Genomic DNA, 24,645 nt, shown 5'->3' with positions numbered 1-24,645 from the left:
TCTTTAAACACTCTTCAGAAATATTTTTGAAATTTTTCATCGGTGTTCCATAAATGTGTTTCTTTTAGTTTGCACGTCTTAGGTCTTAGTAAAGGCGGTCACCCTAAAATGTCTTGCCGGTCCATAGGTCGATCACAATCGACTTAATGCCCTTCCCTGGTCTAAAACAATGAAATTCATAAGCTTCATAACTCGGTTAAATGATTTCATATGTGTGAAACTCTTTTATTTTCCTATATTATTTACTCAAGAATATTTTATTAAATATTGTTAATAAGACTTAGGGATAGTATGAAAATTTAGGTATCGTAATTGCTTCAACAGAAAATTTAAACTGCATAAAAAGTAATTCTTTCCATCAATTAGAATTTTTCCTAATTGGAAATATAGATCTATCTCTAAGCTTTAGAAATTATCATTTGAATAACAATTATATTGGAAATATATACACAAACTACACCTATAATAACATCAGACATTACTAGACATAAGAAAAACTTCATTTTTGCAATAATGTTTAAAATATTTTCTCAAGGTTTAGTTAGGGTTTTTTTATGGCGTAAAATCCAAGGTTGTTGCGCCAAACAAATTATATACCACCAAAGAATGGTTCTAAATGGTTATAAAAATATTTAAAAAAATAAACACATTTTGAATGAAATAAAATTTATTTTTTGAATGCTTAATATCCATATGATAAAACATTATGGATATTAAGCATTCAAAAGAATGAAAATAAGAATTTTTTTTCAAGTACAGTTGGCAAAGATATTGTAGGTGTTTGAAGAAAATCGCAAGCACTGAACATTGAAACATGAGCATTCAGACAAAATAGAGTAGATAGACGTTTATTTGACTGTAGCATCGCGAACACATTGTTCGTGGTTGTTCTCCGAATAAAACATGAAGATGAGTAAATCTAGTATGACCAATGCACAAGCTAGTTAAGAAGATACCTGCTTTTCTATTTCTTAGTGAAGGCCAAGACTATAAGAATGGTTTCATTGCGTGGAGTTTATTCCCTATCTCAACATCCCACTGTATTGGCCATTTGGAATAAAAAATCATTTTTGTATATTATTTTTTAAATCGCTCGCTGGTAAAATATTTATTAGTGCAGTTGCCAATTTGGCGGTCTTCGTCGCTTTTTCATTGTCCAAAATTCTAACATACAACTAGTATCCAACAGAGTGAAACAGTAAAACCATGGAAATTCAAATTATTAAAAATATATAAAATTCTTTAAATCAAAGGATGATTATGACAAGGAAGATTGGGATTAAATGATTTTAGTGACAACATTAAATCACTTAACGAATCAGAATAGATAATAAATTAGAAATTTCGTCTAATACGTAAAAAACAGCAATAACCTTCGCTCTCAAACCAACAAGATGAATAAGCCCTGTAAGAAAAATCTTTTAATGGGAAAATACCAGCAAAAGAGGCATAGTCAGCAGACTTTGACCCTATCTGTATTTATTGATGTAAAATTTTGATAATGCTGTCTGTGGTCAAGAAATTTTTGTTGATAAATAATAACTGCTGTATCAGAGTTGCTAAAAATTTTAAAAGGATTCAAATATTGCACTTTGGGAATTTTCCAAGGGAGAGGGGTATTTAATTGAGGTGAAACTGCATATCTTTTCAATAGATTTAAATAAGCGAGGATGTTATGAATTCTTGCAAAATGGGAGCCTGGGATCCTGCATTCGTACTAAAAATGGGCGAAGTTTAAAATTATGGGATGGAGAATTCATATTTGATATAATTCTACAATAATAATTAAGATATAGCATCTTCCTTCTTAATTCAAGGGCGGGTCGTCGTGGGGTAGGTCAAAACCAAAGGCAGGCTCATAGCATTCGACATATAGGCTTTTAACAGGTGATGTTCTAAAAGCTCCTGAATGGAATCAAAGAGCTGTTTGATGAATTGTATCCAGCTTTAATAATACATTCTTCTTGCAGATCCACAAATTTCACAACCCTAATTTAGTTTAGAGAATATTGTAGCTTTATATATGTTAAACATCGAACTTCTGTCTACTACCCAATCTGTAGTGTATAGAACTTATAAGATGTTTAGTGATTTGTTGCAACCTTCCCGCAGTGTTTTTACGTGAGATAAAAAGCTGAGGTTCCTGTCGAATCTAATGCCCCAAAGAATACTTTCAGTCATTAAGATTCAGTTCGGGATGGGGATGGAGATTGTGTTTCCGGCGGAAATGGACACCAGCTGCTTTCGATGTGGAAAAATTGCAGCCATAAGTGTTGGACCACTATGTGATGCTATTGATAGCAATTTGAAATTTTCACTGAATCAGGTTCAAATACATTCCTGTACAAGAAATGTACAGGTCGTCAACACATAAGAAACCTTTCACATAAAGTGGTAGATATTTTGTAATATTGTTAATTTTTAAAATAAAAGGAGTTAGGCCTAAAACGCTACCTTGAGGGAGACCTTCCTCTTGCATAAAATAGTCTGATAATTTATATTCCACTTTGACACGGAATTTTCTATTTAAAAATTTGCTCATAAAAATAGAAAGATTTCCTTTTAGTCCAAGATCACGTAAATCTTTTAAAATTCCATAAAATCCCGTAACATAAGCCCTTTCAATGTCAAAAATGAAGGAAAAATGTTTTCTCTGTAAAAATGAAGAGGTGAATTTCTCTTTGAAGGGCAAGCAAATTATCAGTTGTACTTCGGTCTCTCCTAAATTCGCTTTGAGATGGTTAAAACTTTATGTTCCTCAAAATAATAAATCAGTCTGCAGTTTATGATTCTTTCGACTGATTTGCATAGAAAATAGTTAGTTCAAAACAATTAGACGATAGTTTAAAGGATTCTTTGTCTGGTTTCAGTAAAGGAATTATTATAACCTGTTGCCAAATAACGGGAAAATGATGGATAGAATAGTAGAAAATAATTTCCTCATGTACTTTTATGTTATTTTTTTCTAGAAACTTGCTGTCTTTGACAACCACTTTGTTCGGCTAGATTATGACTTTTTAATCTGTAACAGAATATTTTTAAACAAAAAAATTCGCCTTGTTATTTGATATGAACTGAAAAACATGAATTCATTTGGTTTAATTAAAATTAGAAACTGTATAAATTTGACATAACAGCGAAAGTGAAAATTCTATTATGGTTTTAATGATTGTTAGAAACACGCGATTGAATATTTTGATGCACAAATTTGAATTTCAACATAATATTTAAAACTGTATATCAAATTGAACTGAACAATATGGTTAAAATTAACTATACCCACCCATTTAATGATTTCAATTTCATTTTCGTTATTTTTTTAATCGTAAAATGTTACAAAGACAATTTTTCTGAGATAATGATTGTGGAAGATATTAACGTCACTTCCCACAGACAAGTCAGCGATTATCCATATGGTGGGTGTAAAGCCTATTTTTTTCTCCTCGATTAAAAATTTTCTGTTTGGAACTTATTTCTTGTCTTCTTTCCTCTAACTAAATTGACTAATTTGTTGATACGGTGAATCCTTTCCCAAACATTTAATAATTTTTGCAGCTGCATGAATTAATTAAACGAAATGCTCCATTTAACCTTCCATTGGGCGCAACTAATCTGTGAGATGAAGTCACATTAATTGAGTACTCATATATACTCAAATACTCATACTAAATATACTCAAATGTAAGTGAAAAGTTCTGTTTAATGGGTTTTTTTAACATACATTCAAAAATTGCATTAATTGAGTACATTAATCTCTTAGATGAATTGCGCCCGATCGTGTTAGGATTTGCATTGCGCCCGACGGAAGGTTAATGCAGTAGTAGATATATTCAATGAAGCAGTCTAAATTTCTTAAGTTATTTTGTTTACATTTGATTTGTAGCATTCGACAATATGTAATAAGGATGATTTCTGTGCCACATACGTTAGTTTTATATCTATCTATCTATATATATATATATAGATATTTTTATATTTCCTGTTAGAATAAAAAAAAACTCGATGCAGTTTTTCGTAAATATTTATAATTTTTCCTGAATATTTATGGTTTTTGGAAGCATATGCATTCTCAATTTATTTTTCTCATTGAAACATTGCATATTCAATTCAAACATCACATCAATTCATTTTTCACTTATAGTTTAGAATATTTCAAATTATGTTGAAAAAAGTGTATTATTTGAAAGTACCGGGTGTCCCATAAATTTGTAAATACTTTAAAAATTCACAAAAATTGAAGGACTGGGTATATTTGAATGCGGTTTGCGAAACTATTATTCTCATGAAGGGGGATTTTTTTTTGATACAGAAAAAAAAATAATTCAAAAATTTGTCAATAGAGGGCGCTGCACACAAGCAAATCAGTGGAAATATGCAAATTAAAGTCTTATGAAAGGCAGAGTGAGAGATTGACACATCATTTCTAAAGGTTTGCATAAGGTTTGTATTAAGATGTTGACACTGGTGGATAAAGCACTATTGGTAAAGTTGTTTTATGTCAGCAACGAATCGGCGGCTGAAGCCTTACGAAAGTTTAGGACCCAGAAAAGATTGAAGAAAGGTTCAGGCCCGATCACTCCTGCTGGACTTGTTTCCCTAGAACGCCGTTTCGAAGAAACTGGAAGTTTGTGTTATCGGCGACGCAGTGGTGAACCTCGTTTAACAACAGTCCGTACCCCCGATGTCTCTTCGCAAATGGACACGCTAAGGGAACAGTCTACAAGTGCAGTCAGTAGCGCACGAGAAGTGGCACGAATAACTGGTATACCAAAGACTTCGGTGTACCGTACACATTCGGACACCGAAGTGAAGGCATATTTGAGAAGAACTTTTACTGAAGAACGGATAATCAGCCGTCACTTTACACATGAATGGCCCCCACGCTTACCAGATTTAACACCCCTTGATTTTTGGCTATGAGGTTACCTTAAGTCTCGGGTGTACCGCCATAGGCCAACTTCGTTAGTGCAGCTGAAGGAAGCCATTCGCCACGAAATCTCATGCATTCATCCGGATATGCTGTATGATGCAGTTACCAGTGTTGTCTCCCGCTTCCAAACTGTTATTTGTGGTGATGGCGGACACGCAGAACAAGTACTGTAGTACTGGTGTGATACGCATGTAAGCAATTGCTTGCATGCAAATAAAAGTATTTTTTTCCGTAGAATCGTATGTTTTACTTGTGTTTAGCGCCCTCTATCGACAAATTTTTGAACTATATATATATATATATATATATATATATATATATATATATATATATATATATATATATATATATATATATATATATATATATATATATATTGAATGTATTGAATGAAAAAAAATCCCCCTTCATGAGAATAACAGTTTCGCAAACCGCATTAAAATATACTCATTCCTTCAATTTTTATGAATTTTTAAAGTATTTACAAATTTATGGGACACCCGGTATATTGGGTAATTAAACTTCAGTTTTCAATTTCAGAAGAAAAATTTATTTAAAGAGTTATTGCAAAAAATAATCCCTGGATCTAATTTTAGATAAATTTAAAACTTATGAACTTAAAGCGACAGAAATTACTTATCATTTAACTGATAAATATTCTAATTTCTTCTTTTTCAAGGACTTTATTATTTCTCTGATTGTATTCATTTCCTCTTAATTCGATTATAGATACTCATTTGTTTATTTTCTATTCATCACGAAAATGAACAGTTGAATGACGTCAAGTGTTTATCTTTAATATGCAAAAAGATTGTTTTCCTTATCGCTATTGACGTTCCGAAGGAAAAAAAAAAAGCCGTTTACTTCAGATAATCGCAAACTTCCTGATTATCATTCAATAGTTCCAAGTAGTACTTATTGAATCTTTTCTTCGAGATACGGTATTTTTGAACATCGCTCATTCTGTATCAAGCTCTCTACAGAAGGTAATGTATCCTCATCTGTTTATATAAAACGCTTAAATATTTGTCGCCGAAATCGCTCTTATGTCTTACTATGCTCTCTGTCCGCCTTTGGCGACCAGCCGGTTCACCATTATTACCGCTCGCTACAATTTTCAATTAAATATTTTAAGTAACTTGTCTTTTAATAGATTCTCAAACAAAACATTTTTAATCTTCAAATTTTGATAGTCATACCAAACTTATACTGTTGTTTAGATCGTTTCGTTCAATTTACTATATATATTTTGCTAATTTGTTGTCATTTCCGATAAAACTTCACCTTTAATTTAAAGTGGAAATGATGAAATTGCAATTAATATTAAGATATTTTTTAATGAAACCAAGCGTTTTATTTTATTTATTTTTTGTTGTTATTTATTTATTATTATTATTATTGAATATGAGTACTGCAAACAGAATCGTTCGGTATTTAAGTTGTATGTGAACTACAAAATATCTTTCATAATTTGTGTAATATCACAAAGAATAATTCAACAAAAATTTCTCAGATTCAGCATAAAATTCAGTTTTGCTTTCAAAAGGATTGAAATGAAATCAATAATAATATTTTGTTCCGGCCTATAAATATATTTCAAAAATTATGAAGTCTAAATTTAAGAGCAGTAAGGTATCATATTCTGAGAAATATTCTGGACACACCAAATTTTAAATAAATGAATGAATGTTTCTATTTTAAACGATTAACTGAGACTGATTTATTAAGTTTTGAATGTTAAAAATTTAGAAAAACTCAACATTTTCATAATCTTAGGCCAATTAATTTTGAGAAACCTGAGCGTTGATTGGCATATTTTCTTGAAAACGATCGATGGAAAATCTAAATTTATTATTATTATTATTATTTTTGAATAGTAATATTCAAATTATCATAAATCAGTCAATTTAAGTGATTGATTTAGTTGATTGGAAATTAATTCTTTATTTAAAATATTAGTGTTTCAAGAACATTTTTTAAACGTGATTTCCACAGCAGAATCTTTATGTAAAATCAAAAATTCGTTATATATTAGGATATTTATTGGATCAAGTTACATAAAATATTATCATTTTCCATTTAGATCATTTTCCATTTATTTTTTAGAAAAAAATAATATTTCATATTTGTTTCATTTCCTACAGACACGTGACGAAAATCATATTTTTGCAGATTTCATTTCCAAAAAGATTTAATTTATTTTTAAATGGAGCTTTAATTGATGTGATGGCAACACTTTGAAAAAAGCTAATTTTTCCCCATGAATGCGAAACGTGCTCGTGCAGCTTAAATTTTATTTTTATTTTGTACGAAAAAAATCGTTGAAAAATATAGTTAAAATATTTATTTAAAAATTAATTAAAAATAGAAACTTAATTTTAAGGTTAAAACATTGGTATCATTTAAAAGATACATTTTTGATCTTTAACTTGATGTAAAAATCTTTTTCGTGCGGTTATATTTTCGGAAGTTATAGCAGAAACACGCCAAAATTTCGCTTATTTTTTTAAATAAATAGAATTCTAATTAAAAATAACCCCGTGTTGCACATTCCCGGCCTCCAAGGTATACACGTGCCAAATTTGGTAGCTGTAGGTTGAATGGTCTGGCCAGTAGAGCGCCAACACACACACACACACACACACACACACACACACACACACACACACACACACACACACACACACACACACACACATTGAGCTTTATTATAAGTATAGATATAGATTATTGAACAGCATTAGTGAAATGTAAACAAACCAACTTATAAATTTCAGATTGCTCCTTTGAATATTTTTAAGCTGCATTTCATTTGATGCGAACTAACAGAGCTGAAAAATATTATTTAAACGTTCAGGAAAGTAATCGCTAGATTACCAAAATATCAATTCAGTCAGAGAAAAGAAAATATAAATGAATCGATAGTATAAATCAAGCGCAAAATTCTACTTAACTGATAATTGCTCTGATTTGCCTATGAAAATTGATTCTCACATCTACCAAATCCATCATTTCACAAAATGGTTTTGTTGTACATTATCTTAAGAAAAATTACCTTTTTAATGATATCAATTTCATTTCCGCAAAATATTTTTCTTTATTTTTAATAATTGTTTTCCAATTTTTTTATTTTAATTTTCTATATACTGAGTAACATCGTTTTTAATGTTAGGTTCATTCTCAAAACATTCAATTGCGAGTTTTTGCCAATTATTAACACTTCTAAAGAATTCTCACATCCGCTTTTACTTTTTTAGTCGCCTTTCACGACTAGTTCGCTCACCACAGTTAATGGTCGCTTCCGCGGCCCATATCTTTATATGCAAATTTTTATTTTTATTTTGTCAGTCCTGCTAGTTGTCAGTTCTGCTTTATACGTTTTGTCAGTTTTACTCACTCCAAAAGGGCAAATGTATACCAATTCTCCCCACTGAAGTGGGTCGAGTCATATAGCTTGAATCAATGTAAACCAAGAGCTTGTAATTAAATACTGCGCATGTAGGGGCAATGCTTGTACTGACAATTGTTTACCGACAATTTGTCGGTAAATTGGAAGGCATCAAAGAACCCCAGAAAACTGCAAGGTAGGGGAAAGAGGAGAAAGCGTGCTTCGTCTACAAGCGGACAGATCGTAGGAACGCCACTTAAAGTTTTTCTTTGAGGCATAAAAAATCTGTTCGTTGGGTTGGTTTGACGCGCGGGATACTCGGCGTGCTGGGGTGGTCTATTTGCCTGGGCCCCCTTTAATGGTTTTACATCCTCTCTGAGTAAAACTGGGGGATTCAAGGATATTTACTCACGATTAATAGTCGGTAAAATTTTTAATTAAATATTTTATGTAACATGGTCTTAAGGGCTTCTTCAATAAAACTTTTTTAAGCTTCACATTTTGATAGATATGCATAATTTTTTTGAAAGACTTCTGCTGTTCTTTTCATTTTTCTATAAATTTCCCTTATTTTCTGTCATCACCAATAGAATTAATAATTAATTAATACATTTGATATTTCTAACCTTTTCATAATATAATGTAATTTTTACCCTATTGTAATATAAATAATTATTTTCTTCATGCTCATATTAATAGTATTTTAAATATAAATATATATATTTTTAGATTCTTCCCAGTATGTATTTTAAATGTATTGCTTAATTTCTTAATTTCTGCTTGGCAAAAATAATTTGTGTGCAGACAGGATAGTAATTCGCATTGTGAAACGGAAATGAAAAAATACATACAAAATTTCAATAACAATGTTTATCAAAATTTTAATAACAATGTTTCCAGAATTTTAATGTTTTTGTATTATCGCTCGTAATAGGTTTAATATTCGCTCAGAATTTTTACCATTCTTGTTGGAAAAATGTACTTAAAATAATAATTAAAAAAATGATTAAATATAGAAGACAAAAAATTGCTATAATCGAAAAGACAATTTTTGAATATTAAGTTAATGTGAGAATCATTTTTTGTACTCTAATATTTTTAGAAAATATCGCGGAAAAATTCAAGAACTTTTCTTACTTTTAGCTAATTAAAATTTCAAAAAAATAGTTCCATAATGGACATTACCACCTTCCAAAATATATGTGTTTCAATTTTGATAGATTTCGGTCAAATGATCTGGCTTGTAGAGTGTCAACAAACTGACAAGCACGCGCACACGCATGCACACACGCACATACACACACATACACATTTATCTTTATTATTTATATAAATTATGATGCTTACTCTTTGATTGGTACACTCAATAATTTTACGTATATTGAATCAATTAATTTCATGCTGTTTAAGCGGGTCGAATAATGTATTCGAAAGTAATCGTTAAACAGCCTAACTAGCTTTGAAAGCTTTTCTTTTCGACAATGATAAATTTCTATCGCTATTTTCTAAATCCTTTTATTTAAGCTAAAATATACTTCATCCATTTGTTTTTATATAGTTCGATTCATAACGTTTTGCTCTATATAAAACGTATATATTAGGCAATTTTTTTTTTAAAAAAATATCTCACAGGGAAAAATTAGTCCTATGGGGAAACTGATATTAGAGAGCTTTGAAAGTTATTTATCCAGATTTTTCTATATATTTATTATATTTATAATTTCAGAAAAAAAAAACACATGCTTCTATAAATTATCAACGTCAGAAAACATTACAAATTTAAATTAGATATTCCACCATATCTGCTGATTATTTTTTTAAATAATTATAGGCTAAAAAAGGAATGCATCATTTATTTGAATTTCGGTGTGTTTATTCCTACTTTAAATTTACGGGTTTAGTTTAGTTATGTTAACGTACCGTTTCAAAACAACCCTACAGCAAACAACACTAGGGCCAAACGCCCTCCCGCTGGCGTGGTGTGGAAGCTTGGAGAGGAGATGCTAACTCAGGTGTCTTCCTCGTCATTTGTACGCGATTCAAAGTGACGAGGTCCATCCCAAAATAGCTCTAGTGTTGCTTTAAAACGACACGTTAATATAACTAAAACTAAAAGGTATCATTAAGTAATTTTAATGTCGAAGATAGTTTGTTAACTCAGTATATGTTTAAAATGATCGTATGAAATAATAAGATGAAACTGAGAAATTAAAAAGAGAGAGAGAGAGAGAATGCAAAAGGAACAACAAACGAATAGAAATGAAAAGACTTACTAATTTTTCTATAAAAATTGTATTAGAATTTTTTTTAATTAATTGCTTTTATATAAATTGAAACAAAATTTACTTCATAATAAGTTCTTAAACAGCCAAAAATGCATGGTGTAAAGTACAACTACAATGTTCTCATTTTAATTATCTACCTTTTAATATAAATTAGTTTTGGGTTGATATCCGATTTTGCTGTATTAGATATAAGTTGATACTGATATACGATGATACATGATAATTTTATTTTATATTTTTGTATCTTATACAACCAGCAATCGATCTTTTTATCGTCAACACGTATTAAACAGTATCTATTGAATGCTATTCTCTTTAATGACTGTTTGCCCAAATTGTTCGTTACATAGGATTTTAATTTCTTAATTTTAATATTGCACTTCATTTTTTAAAGTTTTATTAAATAAGTAGCAAAATTAATAAATCTTAAAATATTAATAACAACAGTTCCATTTTCATTTTGTTTTAAAGTATATATCATACTTTTATATATAGGTTTATAAACAATAGTATTTTCTCCTTGTGTGCATTCTTTAATCCATTATATTTTGAAAATTCTATTTATATTCAAAGTTTAAGTTTTATTTGTGTTGAATTTATTTTACTAAAAATAATTTTTTTTTGTTTGAATCAACTATTTGTTTTTAGTAAAAATGTAATAGAAATTAAAATATGTAAATTTTTTAATAAAAATTAATTTTATTGGCATGAAGTAATATGCCAAAGAAATGGCAAGAAGTTATGACATATGCTAAGAGTGTCGGCGAGGAAGAAGTGATTTAGGATAGTTTGTAGTGTATCGACTTGTTTTTTATATCATACTGACACAATATCAACTGATTGAAAGCGAACTAGATCCAGAAGATTAACCTACGTCATCAATCGAGTCCGAGAATTGATATCGAGGACATTATAGTTTTTGTCTGAATCAATTTTTGTGTGTCTGATTATTTTACTTATCTGGTACAAAATATTAGGTTGATACAATACCAACCAGTTTAATTGCAAAATATAGATTGTGTATACAAATCCAAACATAATTGTTAAAATATTTTATAAAAATTTAAAATTCTGATTGATATAAAACTAATTTCCATTCGTGTTTTATTATATTGAATTAAATTTTGAAATATAAAAGAAAGAAGTAAAAGAAATTTCTATCAACAAAAAAGTTGAATAAGAAGGTATTTGGGTAAAAATACAAATGAATATAATAAAAATGTAAATAATATAAGCGAAATATAAGTGACCTTGAAGCATACATCTTTTATAAATCGGTTGTAGACTTTAGAACAGTTTCAGACAATGATATGTTCCAGTTATGATTAATCAATATCAATGCCACTTTCCTTATCTGCCGCAAAGTCTGCATTCAGCTGTAACTTTTGCTATTGTGTCGATTTCGAGTAAACTTGATTGAAGTCCGCCCCAACAGTCTTTGCAATCGTTTTCTATAATTTTAAATAACTTTTTTTCTGATAAAGATGTACTTTTTTTGTTCGTGAAAGATATATATAGTGCTTTTAGTTTAAGATATTTAAAATGAAAATTATATCGTCATTTTATAATTACATTTTAAAATTATTTACAAGAAAAGAATTTTTAAAGTATATATCCTTAACAGTATTAACAGAGCTTTAATTTTCAAATTAGAGAAAACAAAAGTTATTTTTGCTTCAATTTAATAGTTTTTAAAATAGAAGTCTTTATTCAAAATTGAATCGTTATTTAACTATCCTTTTCAACATATGCGCTGCTTGTAGGATATTCAAAAACATAGACCGGCGATTAGTTACTAATTTAGAAGAAATTAACAGCTATTCATTGATTTATGGTTTAATTTTTCTTTTAATTGTGTGAATTAAACAAGTTCTATTTTAACAAAAAATATAAACATTTTATTTATTACCAATTATTTAACTGAAGGTAATACTTCATTCGGAGTTGAAGGTAATTTAACCAACAAGTCAAGCAACAAATTGATGCCACCCTCCCACAAGCAATTTATTTTCTGAATTCGATATTTCTTCTTTTAAATCATAAACAAACTGTTATTTAAAAATAAGATTTGTTTCGTCTGCAAATATGATTTAATGACATCATGATTAAAACTTTCAACTTCAGATATATTTAACGGATACGAGAGTCAAAATGACTCCCTGTCACTAGCTCTGATTATCACGTGGTGTTTTGTCCTTGAAAACAATCATCTCCTCTGTTACCTTCAAGATTTTTTTTTCAGCAGTCTGTTGGCAAACGCCTAAGTATGAACACGTGCGTATAACCGAGTTACTCTTTTTCAAAGTGTTTGTTGTTATTTATGGAGTCATTGATGCCCTGTCTCTGAAATTGTTTTTACTTTAAATAATGCAAAAAGAATAACGAAATAGTCTTAAAATAATATTTTAAAATATTGTATTCTTTATTTTTGTTTGTTAAACTCTGACAATTATTAACATTAGTGTAATTCTGTAGTATCTAAACGTTCATTAGAAGATAGTTTAGGGCTTTCTTATAACATCATTCCAACATTTAATATTTCAACATCTAACATTTTTAATATTAATATTTTTAGCACTTTTGATAATTACGTGATTTCCATAATGTATTGTGTTTTCCAAAATCAATTCAAATGCTGTTTGCAAACGACAAAAATGAAAAATAACAATGGAGTCATTTTGACTCCATGTCTCTGGCCACGTGAGGAAATTCATGTCTAAAGTTACGGATTAAGATTTTTAATGGTTTTATTGAAAATAAAATAACATATCAAAAGAGATTTTTTAAAAATAGATTACTTTATTTTAACACAAAATTAGGAACTCTGTTTCAGAATTAATATTTATATTTCCTTTATCCGCTCGGCCGATTTTGAGATGAAAAAACAATAATCGTGTTTCTAACTATCGACGTATGTACAATCTGAAAGTTACGTAATTGTTTCAAACCACTTTAATCAGCTCAATGACTTAAATTAATTAAGACAAACAATGACTTAAAAAATAATAATGTTCTCACATAATAACTTGAAATTTGTGATAGCAGATTTTAATTTTTTTATGTCATGAACTGACAAATAAACTGAATGTTAAATGGCAACATGTCAAGAATTTTATATAATTTTATTTTTTATTAAACTTTATTAAGTCACGAATTTTTTCTAGAAGAAATTTCCGCCAAGTGAAAATTGTGTTCCAATTTGAGTATTTGAAATCTGTTGAATTAACCGTAACAATATTGTTTTTTCACATCATTTGATTTCAAAAAGTGACCTTTAAACTGGATACGTATTTCCTTAAGACAGTTCAATTATGAAATGAGGATTTAAAGATGTTGCACATTTGCTGTAGAAAAACAGAAACTGCTTCAAGTTAAAATTATGTTTATCAATAAGAATCAAGTTTAGGGACGCGAATAGTACATGGGCCATAAAACTCCCGAAGATTGCTTTTTGCTTTTCAAAATTCTGCTTTGGGGACCAGAATTTTTTTTTTCTCATTTAACTGCAATTAGCAAAGCGCATATTTTTCAGTAGAATTTATATCTTTTCCAACTGTATTTTGTTGAAATCGATCGAATGTAGCAGAATATTTCTTTTAGATATTTTCGTGACCCCAAAACTTATTCATTTATCGATTAGCATCCATATTACAAGTAACTATGAAAAGGTATAAATAATTTAAAATGAATTTCCATTTACGAGTGTAAAAGATTCATCAAATCTTATGGATATTCATTAGTAGAAAATACTAATTCTGTTTTTAAAATGGAAAATTGTTGAATAATTCTCAGAATGGTCATCCTTAATTTGGAAAATTATCCACGTACCAAAAATATTCTGGAAATATATTTAATTTAACCCGAGAAAGGGGAATCCCCAGTACGACTGAGAAATCCTCTGCAATTCTATTTCGATATCCCATATCCATTAAACATTTTTTCTTATTGTCCCGTTTTAGCTCCATTATGAATTTTGGCGCCACTGGAGAGTGATCGGATTTGCACATGTTTCGGCGTGCCTTCAGTGAGGCTAAAGAATATAAAACAATTTTATAATGTGAACTCATTTTTGAAATTCTTTAATCGCCAATAGAATAATTTTACTTCATATTTATGTCAGTCAAGACATCATTGTTAAATAAATTACATCAAAAAATTTAAATGCCTTCAACATTTTTGACAATCCTTATAAATTAGAGCACATGAAATATGTAAAAAACATCTCTTTTCCAGTGTTTACATCTGTAGTGAACTGTAATTTTACCTGTTAGCACAAGAAGCTGTATAATATTTCCACGATGTGTTTGTGGCGTATTGATATGAGCGAGGAGAGAACCTGGGACGTTGTGGTTCGCAGCCCAGTAACATGACCACAATACAAAAGCAATTGCCCGGGTAGCGTAGCTGTTAACTTAACTAGCTTATAAGCTTTCAACACAGACTCTCCCTCCAGTGAGTCGAACGATATGGTTGTTGAGTGGTGATGTATTAGCTGTTAATTCTAATGCGCCTGTACCCATTTGAGTAGCGCCAAGCGTTATGAAGAGCGTGTGTGAGTGAGTGGTTGCTGTTGCTGCGTCAAATGAGTCTGACGACTTTGATTTGCTGTGGGTAGATGGCGCCACAACAGCTATACGAAGGTTGAAGGTTCATCGTCCGAGCTCACTAATGTGGCTGATTGGTATGGGCGATGGATAGAACCTTGTGGTTCGCAGCTCAGTAACATGACCACAATACAAAAGCAATTGCCCGGGTAGCATAGCTATTAATTGGCTTATAAGCTTTCGCCACATGTTTAATATTTTGTATACTAGGTTTTTAGTTATATTAACCTCCCGTTTCAAAGCAATACTAGGGCTATTTTGGGCGCTTGGGATGGCACCTCCTCCCCAAGTTTCCACACCACACCGGCGGAAGAGCGTTTGGCTCCGACCGATTTGGCCTGCTCCAGGCTCACTTACGCAGCGGTTCTTCGGCGGAATCGGGTCTCGAACCTAAAACCCTCCTTTCCGAAGCCGAGACCTTATCATCAAGCCGCCACGTCCCCATCTGTATTCTAGAATCTGGTGAGCAAACAAAATAATATTGTTTCTATTTTGCGCTAATAGAGAGGAATCTTATGGTAGTTAATAAAAGGTCGATATTCATGCATACAAATTTGGCAGGGATGAATAATATTAAATATCTATCACACCATTTTTTTTTTTTATTCAGTTCTCTTTTGAAAGCGTCATTCTATTTCAACAGCATCATGCCGGACGAAAGAGAAGTATTGCCATTCCAGATGAAGTTCTTTCCTGAATTCGTTCTCCAGAAGGCTATTAAGGAATTAAACGAAACCCCAGACAGAAAAATTGAAGGAAGAGATATTCTCAAAAAGCTGCTATCAAGTAATCAATCGCAACAGTTATGTTAATCTTTCTTTATATTTTGTGTTACTTACTCAAGTAAGTTCTTTTCTGAGACACTTTCGTACAAATTTCTTTTCAAATGTTGTCTTGTAAACGAATGCTTACATGACGACCTTGACAAAATAATTCTAGAGCTTATTTTGATTGTTTAATTTTAATTAAATTACTATACAGGATGAGTTTTACCTAATCAGCTAAACGAAAGAGGTTCACAGAAGAATTCATGTGGATCATGATACAAAGCAAGCAATCTTGCCCTGTTTCTTGTCCTTTTAGGATTTCAATGATGTATTGGAGATTAATTTTTTTAAAAAAATTTAAGCACTGATATGATTTATTGTAGACTCATTCGAAAACTGTGGAAAAGACAAGTTTATTGGAAATGTGATAAATTTCATTCAATATTAAAGATTTCCCATAATTTGATTTTGGATTTTTACTCAGGTTTTAGTGCTTGTAGCTCAACCTTATATCCAGATTTTCTAATGAAAATGATATCATATTATAGGATGTTACTTGAAATTTCAAAATATTTTTTTTTTGCATGTAGATCTCTCAAAACAGTTTAAAATTATTATTTGAACGTAATTGTTCCAGATTGGCAGCATATTTACTGTATCCGCCATAACTTGCACACGATATGAGGTAGAATAGATTTATTCTAAATATTTATGATACACCACTCTCTGTGGTTTGGAAAATTAGGTCAAGCTCACATTTCTATGTAAATCTAGACCGTAGAAAAACCGTAATCGTAGTTAAAACCATACCAAATAAATGCATTTTTTGGGAAGAGAGCTACTGCCATTTGTGTTTTGAATTATCATAGAGGACCTATTTTTCATCTCCAATGAATAAGCGTTAAAAAAAAAAAAAAAAAAAAAAAACGTTTTTGTATTTTTCCGCTGAAGCAATAAGTTGTATATGGTGGATCAGTTAACTTTGTTTTCTTCAAACCGATTTTGCGGGGCCCAAACACCTGCTCTTCTTACTTTACTGATTTGCTGCAAATGTTCTTGAATGGTCGACTAAGGTTAGTTAGGAGTATTTGACAACTCCTCGATTGTCTGTCACGGATTTTCTTCCACCTGTCTTTAACATGTCATTGTCTAAAGTTGTTGGACTTATTGATCGGTACGACTTGGAAAGATTGAAATTACCGGATTTGGATTTAAAAAACCAACTTTGGCATTTATGGACGTTAATATATTTGAATAAATATAACAAATGTTTTTGGTGGTAACCATTGCGTTACTACCCTTGTGAAATTCAAAAAACATACAATACCGAATATGTACCGCTTCTTGTATTTCGCTGGCCATTTCAACATAAATTGAAAAAAAAGATTGAATTATTTACGAACAAACAAGCCGCTCTAATCTTAAAATGTCTTTGGTACTGATTTGAAGTAAGTACACAGTGAGCTGATAAATGACTAACGAATATCGACATGCATAGAAACGACGTTACTTTCCGGACCCTCTAATACAAAAGAGTTCTGGGCTGTATCCAGGCATTTTCAGAAAGCTGAACCTATTCTTCATGAAGGATGCAGATGATTTTAATGGCAGACTGCCTTCCTGTGGGTACAGACTGATATAAATGTCATATCATCAAATCCTTAAAGATTCGCATTCCTGTGGTGGCTAATATATAGGGCCGTTAGTGACTATCCAGGTTGCGTCAAATTCGTGTCGTGTAAGATTTCCATGCAAGCGATATACAAATGCTTTAATTATCGCAGTAAAAGATAATCTCCTTTGCGAAGGAAAGGAATGACAGAATTTAGTTTCAAATGACTTGAAAAGCGAACAATATGCTCCTGCTTCCTCTTCAAAATGCTTACGATTACTTAAGCTGGTTATCGTTTAAAGCTTTTAGTTTTGTTAAAGTTGTGGTTGTACCGATTAAGAGCTATCTATATAACTTTAATTTATTATCTTTTTTAATCATAAAAAAGGACTTTTATAATTTTTTTTTTTTGTGAACATATGAACAAAATTCAATATTTCAGATAGAAATTAAATAATTTACTCTTATGTATCCAGCTCACAAACTAACATGTGATATCAACTTTGATGACGACTATCTGACGCTGTTCTTAAGACACAGTAAGTATAACGCCAACAAGGCTTTCATTCAGATTCAGAATTACATCCGCTTGAGAGAGAAATACAAAACACTGTTCGAAAGCGTCCCTGATGAATATTTTTTTACCATACCATCCACAATGTTCGGAACTATACTTCCGTACAGAAGCCCAGATGGATGCACAATGGTTCTCTGTGAATTAGGTAAGTGAATATAAACATGTCATCTTTATATTTATATACCGGATTTTATTTACATATTTTCAAATTGGGATACTTTTTCATAAATTTATGGAAGTAAAGTCGAATTTAACAGGAAATTTCCTATAAAGGAAAGAATAAAAAATATATTTATAATATATTAGTATATAAATATTGCAAATTATTTTATTTCACTGTTATTGTGATGTATATGGGGATATTGGATATAAAAAATAATTTGAACTGGTATTTTACATATTATGCTGCTTTCAGAACATTATATTGTCCTGGAATTCTTTTTTTACAAATGAAATACCATTGTATCTGTAAATATAATGTCACTGATATACTGATTAATTCCGATGTCAAGAGAAATGTAAATGAAAGAAGAAAATGGAGAAAAGAAATGCAATGAGTAATTAAAAAAAGACGGACAGCAGAAAAATGCCATATGTAGAACGGAAATGAAATCGAATTTATTTGTTTTTCGATATCTAGGATTTAATAGTGCAAAATATGTGGGAAAAATTCAACTGCATTTAAAATTTAAAATTCTTAAAATAATTTATTGCAAAGGAGGAATTAAAATAAAAAGTTGTTCTTTGCGAAGTTGCAAGTAATATCATGTCGATAAAAGCATTTTCACAATATTTTTCGGAAGCTTTCGGAAAAAATGGTTAAATTCAAAAGTGCAAAATAAAAGCAAAACTGGCCTGAAAGAGAAATTTTTTTTATATAAATCCTTAGAAAAGAATAATAAAAGTATTATTTTTGTCACGAAATTAATATTTGCTGGTAGTATAGTTCAGAGTTTAAAACACGAGATATTTCGTTAGTTGATGGAGTGGTGTGGTGTGTGAGATACAATTTGTTTAAATATAGTATAAAGGTAATCATTTTAAAGCATCTTCCAGTCAGGCGTTCAACTATCAGTTTGGAGAAAGGGGTGCCAATTCAAGTGTCTTCCTCGTCATTTGCCCGCAGTTCAAAATTACGAGGTCTGTCCCAAAATAGCCCTAGTGTTGCTTTAAAACGCGATGTTAATATATCTAAAGTAAATAAACCAATTTCCAGAAGTAAGCAGATTTCAATTTCATATTTTTTATTATACCGTCTTATACGATATACATAACATTATTTCTATTTCATAAATAATTGCACTCTCATCAAAGAGTATGTGTTAAATTCTAGGTAAATGGGATCCTGATGAACTTTCTATTGATAATTTTAAGCGGCTGGCACTTCAGCTTTTCATCCAAACTCTTCGAGATCCGATGACTCAGATCAACGGATTTAAAATCATCCACGACTTCAAAGGAACATCGATGAAGCATCTGAAACATTGCACGCCGCAGAATCTCTATTTTCAGTATCATGCCGCAATAGTAAGTTAATAGTTCTGTAGTAATGTGTCTTCCGAAGAAACTATCATCTGCCATGTCTGTATTTTGAAGAAATTATTAAGGATGGAAGCCAAAAAACTAACCGTTTGCTTACGGGTGGCAACTGCGGTACCATATTTTTTTTTTTTTTTTACCTTTACTAACTGTTGCCCCAGTGACAAGTTAGAATTTCCTTTCCCCAAGTAAATGTTCCAGCAATACTCTAATTACCCCATAAAATAATTTCTCGCTTGTGCCATACCCCATTCAGTCGGGAGATTTGTGCCAGTAGAAGTTTAAAATTAGTGTTGGCTCTGGTGAGTTTTCAGAATCACGTTTTGGTGACTTTTTCCTCCAAAACAAACAGTCTTAAGATATATGAAATGAGTAACCTTAATTTTATTGATGAATTACACTAGACGGAATCGAAATGCTTTTTCAACCCATTCCATAATTTTTGTGACATCCCTTTTTCTTCTTAATACTAATCCTTAATAGCAAAAACTCACCTGCATCAAAAATTCATGCAGGTCGAAGCTTCATGATGATGCTTTCAGAAAAAAGAGCTGAAAACATTTTAGAAATAAACAATTTACTTTTCAATATAATATGGTGACATTTATAATATTATATTGAAAACTAATAATTCATAGACAAATTACCGATTCTAGCCTCCATAGCCAATTATAAGTAATCAATATCCATTTTTACATTATTGAATTCTATTTAAATTTATAGGATTGCATTCCTGGACGATATAAGGAAATTCACTTCGTCAATGAATCCATTCTATTGAAAACTTTATGGTCAATTGTTCGAAACTTCATATCCAAAAAGATGAGAAGCAGGGTGAGTTTCAGTTATGATGATAGTTATACTCTTAATTGTCTTTTAAAACAATACTATCTCTAGTTTTGTATTTTAAAAACAATAATTTTTAGTTGCATCATTAGTTTTCAATTATTTTTAATAATAGCAATTATTTTCAATTGAAATAGAAACCACGATTCTTTTGTCAGAATACTTAGTATCATTTATGTCAGGGGTGGCCAGACTTTTTCAGGGCATTGGACACTTCTAATTCTTTCAAGGTGTTGCAGTCCAGCTAGTGGCTTAGGTGTGGGGAGCTAAAAAGAAGTCTTCAATGTTTATTACAACTTAATAGTAAATACGAAATATGTACTTACCTACGTAAGTGCAAACATAATAATGATAGCCCCAAATGTAATAATATCAAATGATGCATTTAATATCAAACAATAAAAATCTTAAAGATAAATTTAAATAAACAAATCATTTTCATCTGAAGTTAGTTGTTGTAGTTATAGTTAATAGAAGACTTAGTCTGCAAGCTATCCACCAATCTTGAATATTTCTACGGCATATCTACGCGATAGTTGTGCGTCTTTAATTGCAGAAATAATTTCATTTTTGTTCTTGAATAAAACAAATAACGAATAACTGGCTTCCAGAAACACTTTTTTATCGTTTCTCTAGCTGCGAAAGTTTTCTTGTTTTGATAACATATGACTTACATGAAAAGATGCAACTGTTGCAATCTTCGATATAGTATTGAGTTTAATAAAATATGAGAATTTTCCAATCAATTGTGATTTAAATCTTTTAATTTTTATTTACACCAGTCGCTTTTTAACTGAAAATCTGCATCAAAACTTCAATGCAAGCGTTTGAAATTCCCGATTCTCCAGTCTAGCTGGCATCGGTGTTCCATAAAAATGGTTTTTTTAGTAGGGGCGTTTTATGTTTTAATAAATGTGGTCACCCAAAAATGTCTTGGCGGTCCACCGGTCGATCGCTATCGAATTAATGCCCACCCCTGATTTATGTTATGAGATTCTTATTGTTGGTCATACCTCTGCTGTTAACAACCAAATTGAAAGAAGAATATAAATCTATAAATGGATACGGTAATGTAATTTAGAGTCAATTCCAAAAGAAAGTTAAATGTTGCTGTATTTATCAAATCGAAAAGAAGTTTAATATTTAATATTCATAAAATTAATTATTATAGAAAATTATGGTTGTTCATAAAATTTTAGTAGATTCAATTTCACATGGCAAAAGTTTTTACGCATTTTGAAAATCTTCTTTTATAATGTTTGATTCGGAATTCGAAATCTGTAAAGTGTCATTTGCTGCTATTATATAATCGCTTCCAGTTGCCGTTTTCTCTAAAATAATACAAATAAGATTATATAAGCAGCTTAAATTAGCAAAATTATAAAAAGCAAATAAGCAACTTAAAAAAGAATTGAAATATTTTATTATAATACTATTTTTACAAGTGCATAAAGCAATTGGGCATCTAAAATTCATGCGAAATGCATAAATGATTTTAATATTGTAATTTAAATAAGTATTTTACTGAATCGGTTATAATACATGCAATTTTTTTTATGTAGAAAGTTATGATAAAATAATTCAAATTGATCTATGCAATTATTTCAGAATAGTATTTTTTTTTATTCTCTTAAATACCAAATATTAAACCTAAATTAATAATTATTTAAAAATTGATCTTTTATAATTATAATAATAAAAGTTATTGCATATGTATGTAATTTTTATCTCTATTTTTATGTGTATAATAGTAACAGGATAATAGCGATAGAAATATTATCTCAAGAATGTAAAGTGATTTTGATCCTTTTAGGTATTTTTCCACTCAAATCCAGAAGACCTGTTGAATTATTTTCCTCCCTCTATACTTCCAGTGCAGTATGGTGGAGAACTGACTGATTATTATCAAGAAGATTTGGTCCGGAAACTGAATAAAGAATACGGAAATGCCCCTGTCGGCGGAGAACCGAATTATTTCTAGAATTCATTAAGTTATATGTATTCCGTATTTGTAAATAAATGTACATATATTAATATTTCGAATTTAACCAATTTTAATGCTTGTAATATTTATATACAATGCTGTTTAAAACTGTTAGAATGCCATTCGAAATGTTACATTTTTATTACAGAAAATAAATTTATTTATATCCCAAATATATAAGTTTTATTGATTCAATCATATTCCAAAAGAAAGCTTCAAATTCACTCATGTCCATAAATTAAGGATAATGCAAGTTGAGGAAAAGAAAGAGTCAGAAGCAAAACAAATGTGAATTATTTGTAAAGTCTATTTATTAAACAAAAGGTAAAGAGCAAAAAAGATGCTACATGTTTGATATCATTAATGAAAATTGCGATTTTTTGCTCCTTAGAGCAAATAAAAAAACACCTATATACAAAAACCAATACTAGATGGTTGGTATGACGGTTAATACATAGTATGTTTCCATGACGATGCAATACAGTCCATACAACGCCTAGGCATGCTATCAAATTATCGATCTAATCTTTGGGAATATTACACTACTCATCAAGCAATGCTCTCTGAAGTTCTGGTAGACATATAGGAGGTGGTTGACGGGCTGCAACTCGTCAGCCAAGCATGTCCTACACGTGCTCTACTGGATTCAAGTCCGGTGAAAATGCTGGTCAGTCCATACAGGTGATATCCTCCGACCGAAGGCATTCGTTTACGATGTTTGCACAGTGAGAACGGACGTTGTCATCCATAAATACATATTCTGCACCCATTGCGCCCCGAAACAAACGTACGTATGTTGTTCAAGAATGACATCCCGATAAATTTGGCTTGGCATGGTTCCAATTTGAACATGCAGGTCAGTTCTGGAACCCGGAATAATTCCTCCCAAAACGAACCATCCTGTACCACCTTAGCGATGTCGTTCAATGATATTCTCTTGGTGGTAACGGGTACCTGGCCGCTCTCCATATGAAATTCCGGCGAGAATCAGACTGCAAGTTAAACCTGAACTCGTCGGAAAACATCTCACATGGCCACTATTGCGGTGTCCACAATGCATGCTCTCTACTCCAGGATAACCGCAGGCGACAGTAAGTTGAAGTAAGTGGAACACATCTGGCAGCTCTACGAGCATATAGACCAATCTGCCCTAAGGGTCTGTACACGGTCTGCCTTGAAACTGTCGTAACATTGGCTGAATAGAGCTGACGAGACAGGTCTGATGCTGTGCTCCATCTATTTCTTTTGGCAGTAACTGCCAAATACCAGTCCCCATTCGGCGTTGTAACTCGAGGGCGATCTGTGCTGTAACGTCTACTTACATTACCATCATCTTGGAATCGTTGCCAAAGCCTGGAGATGATGTTCTGGGCAATTCCAAGTTCCTCAGATATTTCCAGCTGGTTACGCCCACATTCCAGACGGCCGATAATTCTACCACATAGAAAATCATCCAAATGCGTCCTTTGTGTCATAACTATGCGGTTATTGCACTGAAAGGCTTATAAAGTGCTTGCGTACAATTTTACTTCTTTGCCTGTATTGCTTATACATCACTCTCTCACACTCTCGTCCTTGTGACGTACTATCGATGTCATTTGGTGGCTTCCTACAATTTGCATATGATTTTTGAAGATATGTGTAGTCTTTTTACGGGTGATATATATATTTTAGAGTTTGATTTCAGCGTGACTCTGAATTATCTTTATTTTATGGACATGATTGTAATTTAAATTCGCATATTTACTTAATTTTTGTTTCAATTTATTTCAATTCTTACAGATGTTTGGTACAATTTTGTTTCAGTTTATCTATTCTCACATATGTTTGGAGGTGTAGAAAAATTTTTTAGTCTGAAATACTGAACTGAATTTTTTTTTATTCAGGTGTGTGTGTGAATTTCTTAGTTTCTAATAAATTAGTTTTTATAAAAAGATATTGTACATTCAAGTTTGCATTATCAAAATGAAATTCGTATTAATAACTTGCAATTTCTGCGAAATACAAGGTATTTAAGGTATTAATACAAGGTATTTAATCGAAATGAAAATGGAAATTGAAGGAATTAATTACATCTCCCTAATTATATTTTCTATTACTATATCTAATTATA

General features: G+C 30.9%; 2 protein-coding genes across 2 annotated transcripts in view; one reads left to right on the top strand and one right to left on the bottom strand.

The window, feature by feature from the left end:
- The window catches only part of LOC129975061 (stearoyl-CoA desaturase-like), a 98,730-nt gene that overhangs the window by 29,298 nt on the left and 44,787 nt on the right, over nucleotides 1-24,645 (bottom strand). The window lies entirely within an intron of this gene.
- LOC129975063 (retinaldehyde-binding protein 1-like) lies at nucleotides 5,828-22,892 on the top strand. The gene is made up of 6 exons (XM_056087944.1): nucleotides 5,828-5,916; nucleotides 15,851-15,993; nucleotides 18,063-18,308; nucleotides 19,497-19,690; nucleotides 20,426-20,536; nucleotides 22,362-22,892. The coding sequence occupies exons 2-6, from the start codon at nucleotides 15,855-15,857 to the stop codon at nucleotides 22,527-22,529; spliced, it is 858 nt and encodes a 285-aa protein (XP_055943919.1). The 5' UTR covers nucleotides 5,828-5,916; nucleotides 15,851-15,854; the 3' UTR covers nucleotides 22,530-22,892.

The sequence above is a fragment of the Argiope bruennichi genome, chromosome 7 (genome assembly GCF_947563725.1).
Source record: "Argiope bruennichi chromosome 7, qqArgBrue1.1, whole genome shotgun sequence".
In the NCBI taxonomy this organism is placed as follows: domain Eukaryota; kingdom Metazoa; phylum Arthropoda; class Arachnida; order Araneae; family Araneidae; genus Argiope; species Argiope bruennichi.
The sequence above is the reverse complement of the archived record's forward strand: the minus strand, read 5'-3'. Positions and strand labels throughout refer to the sequence as shown.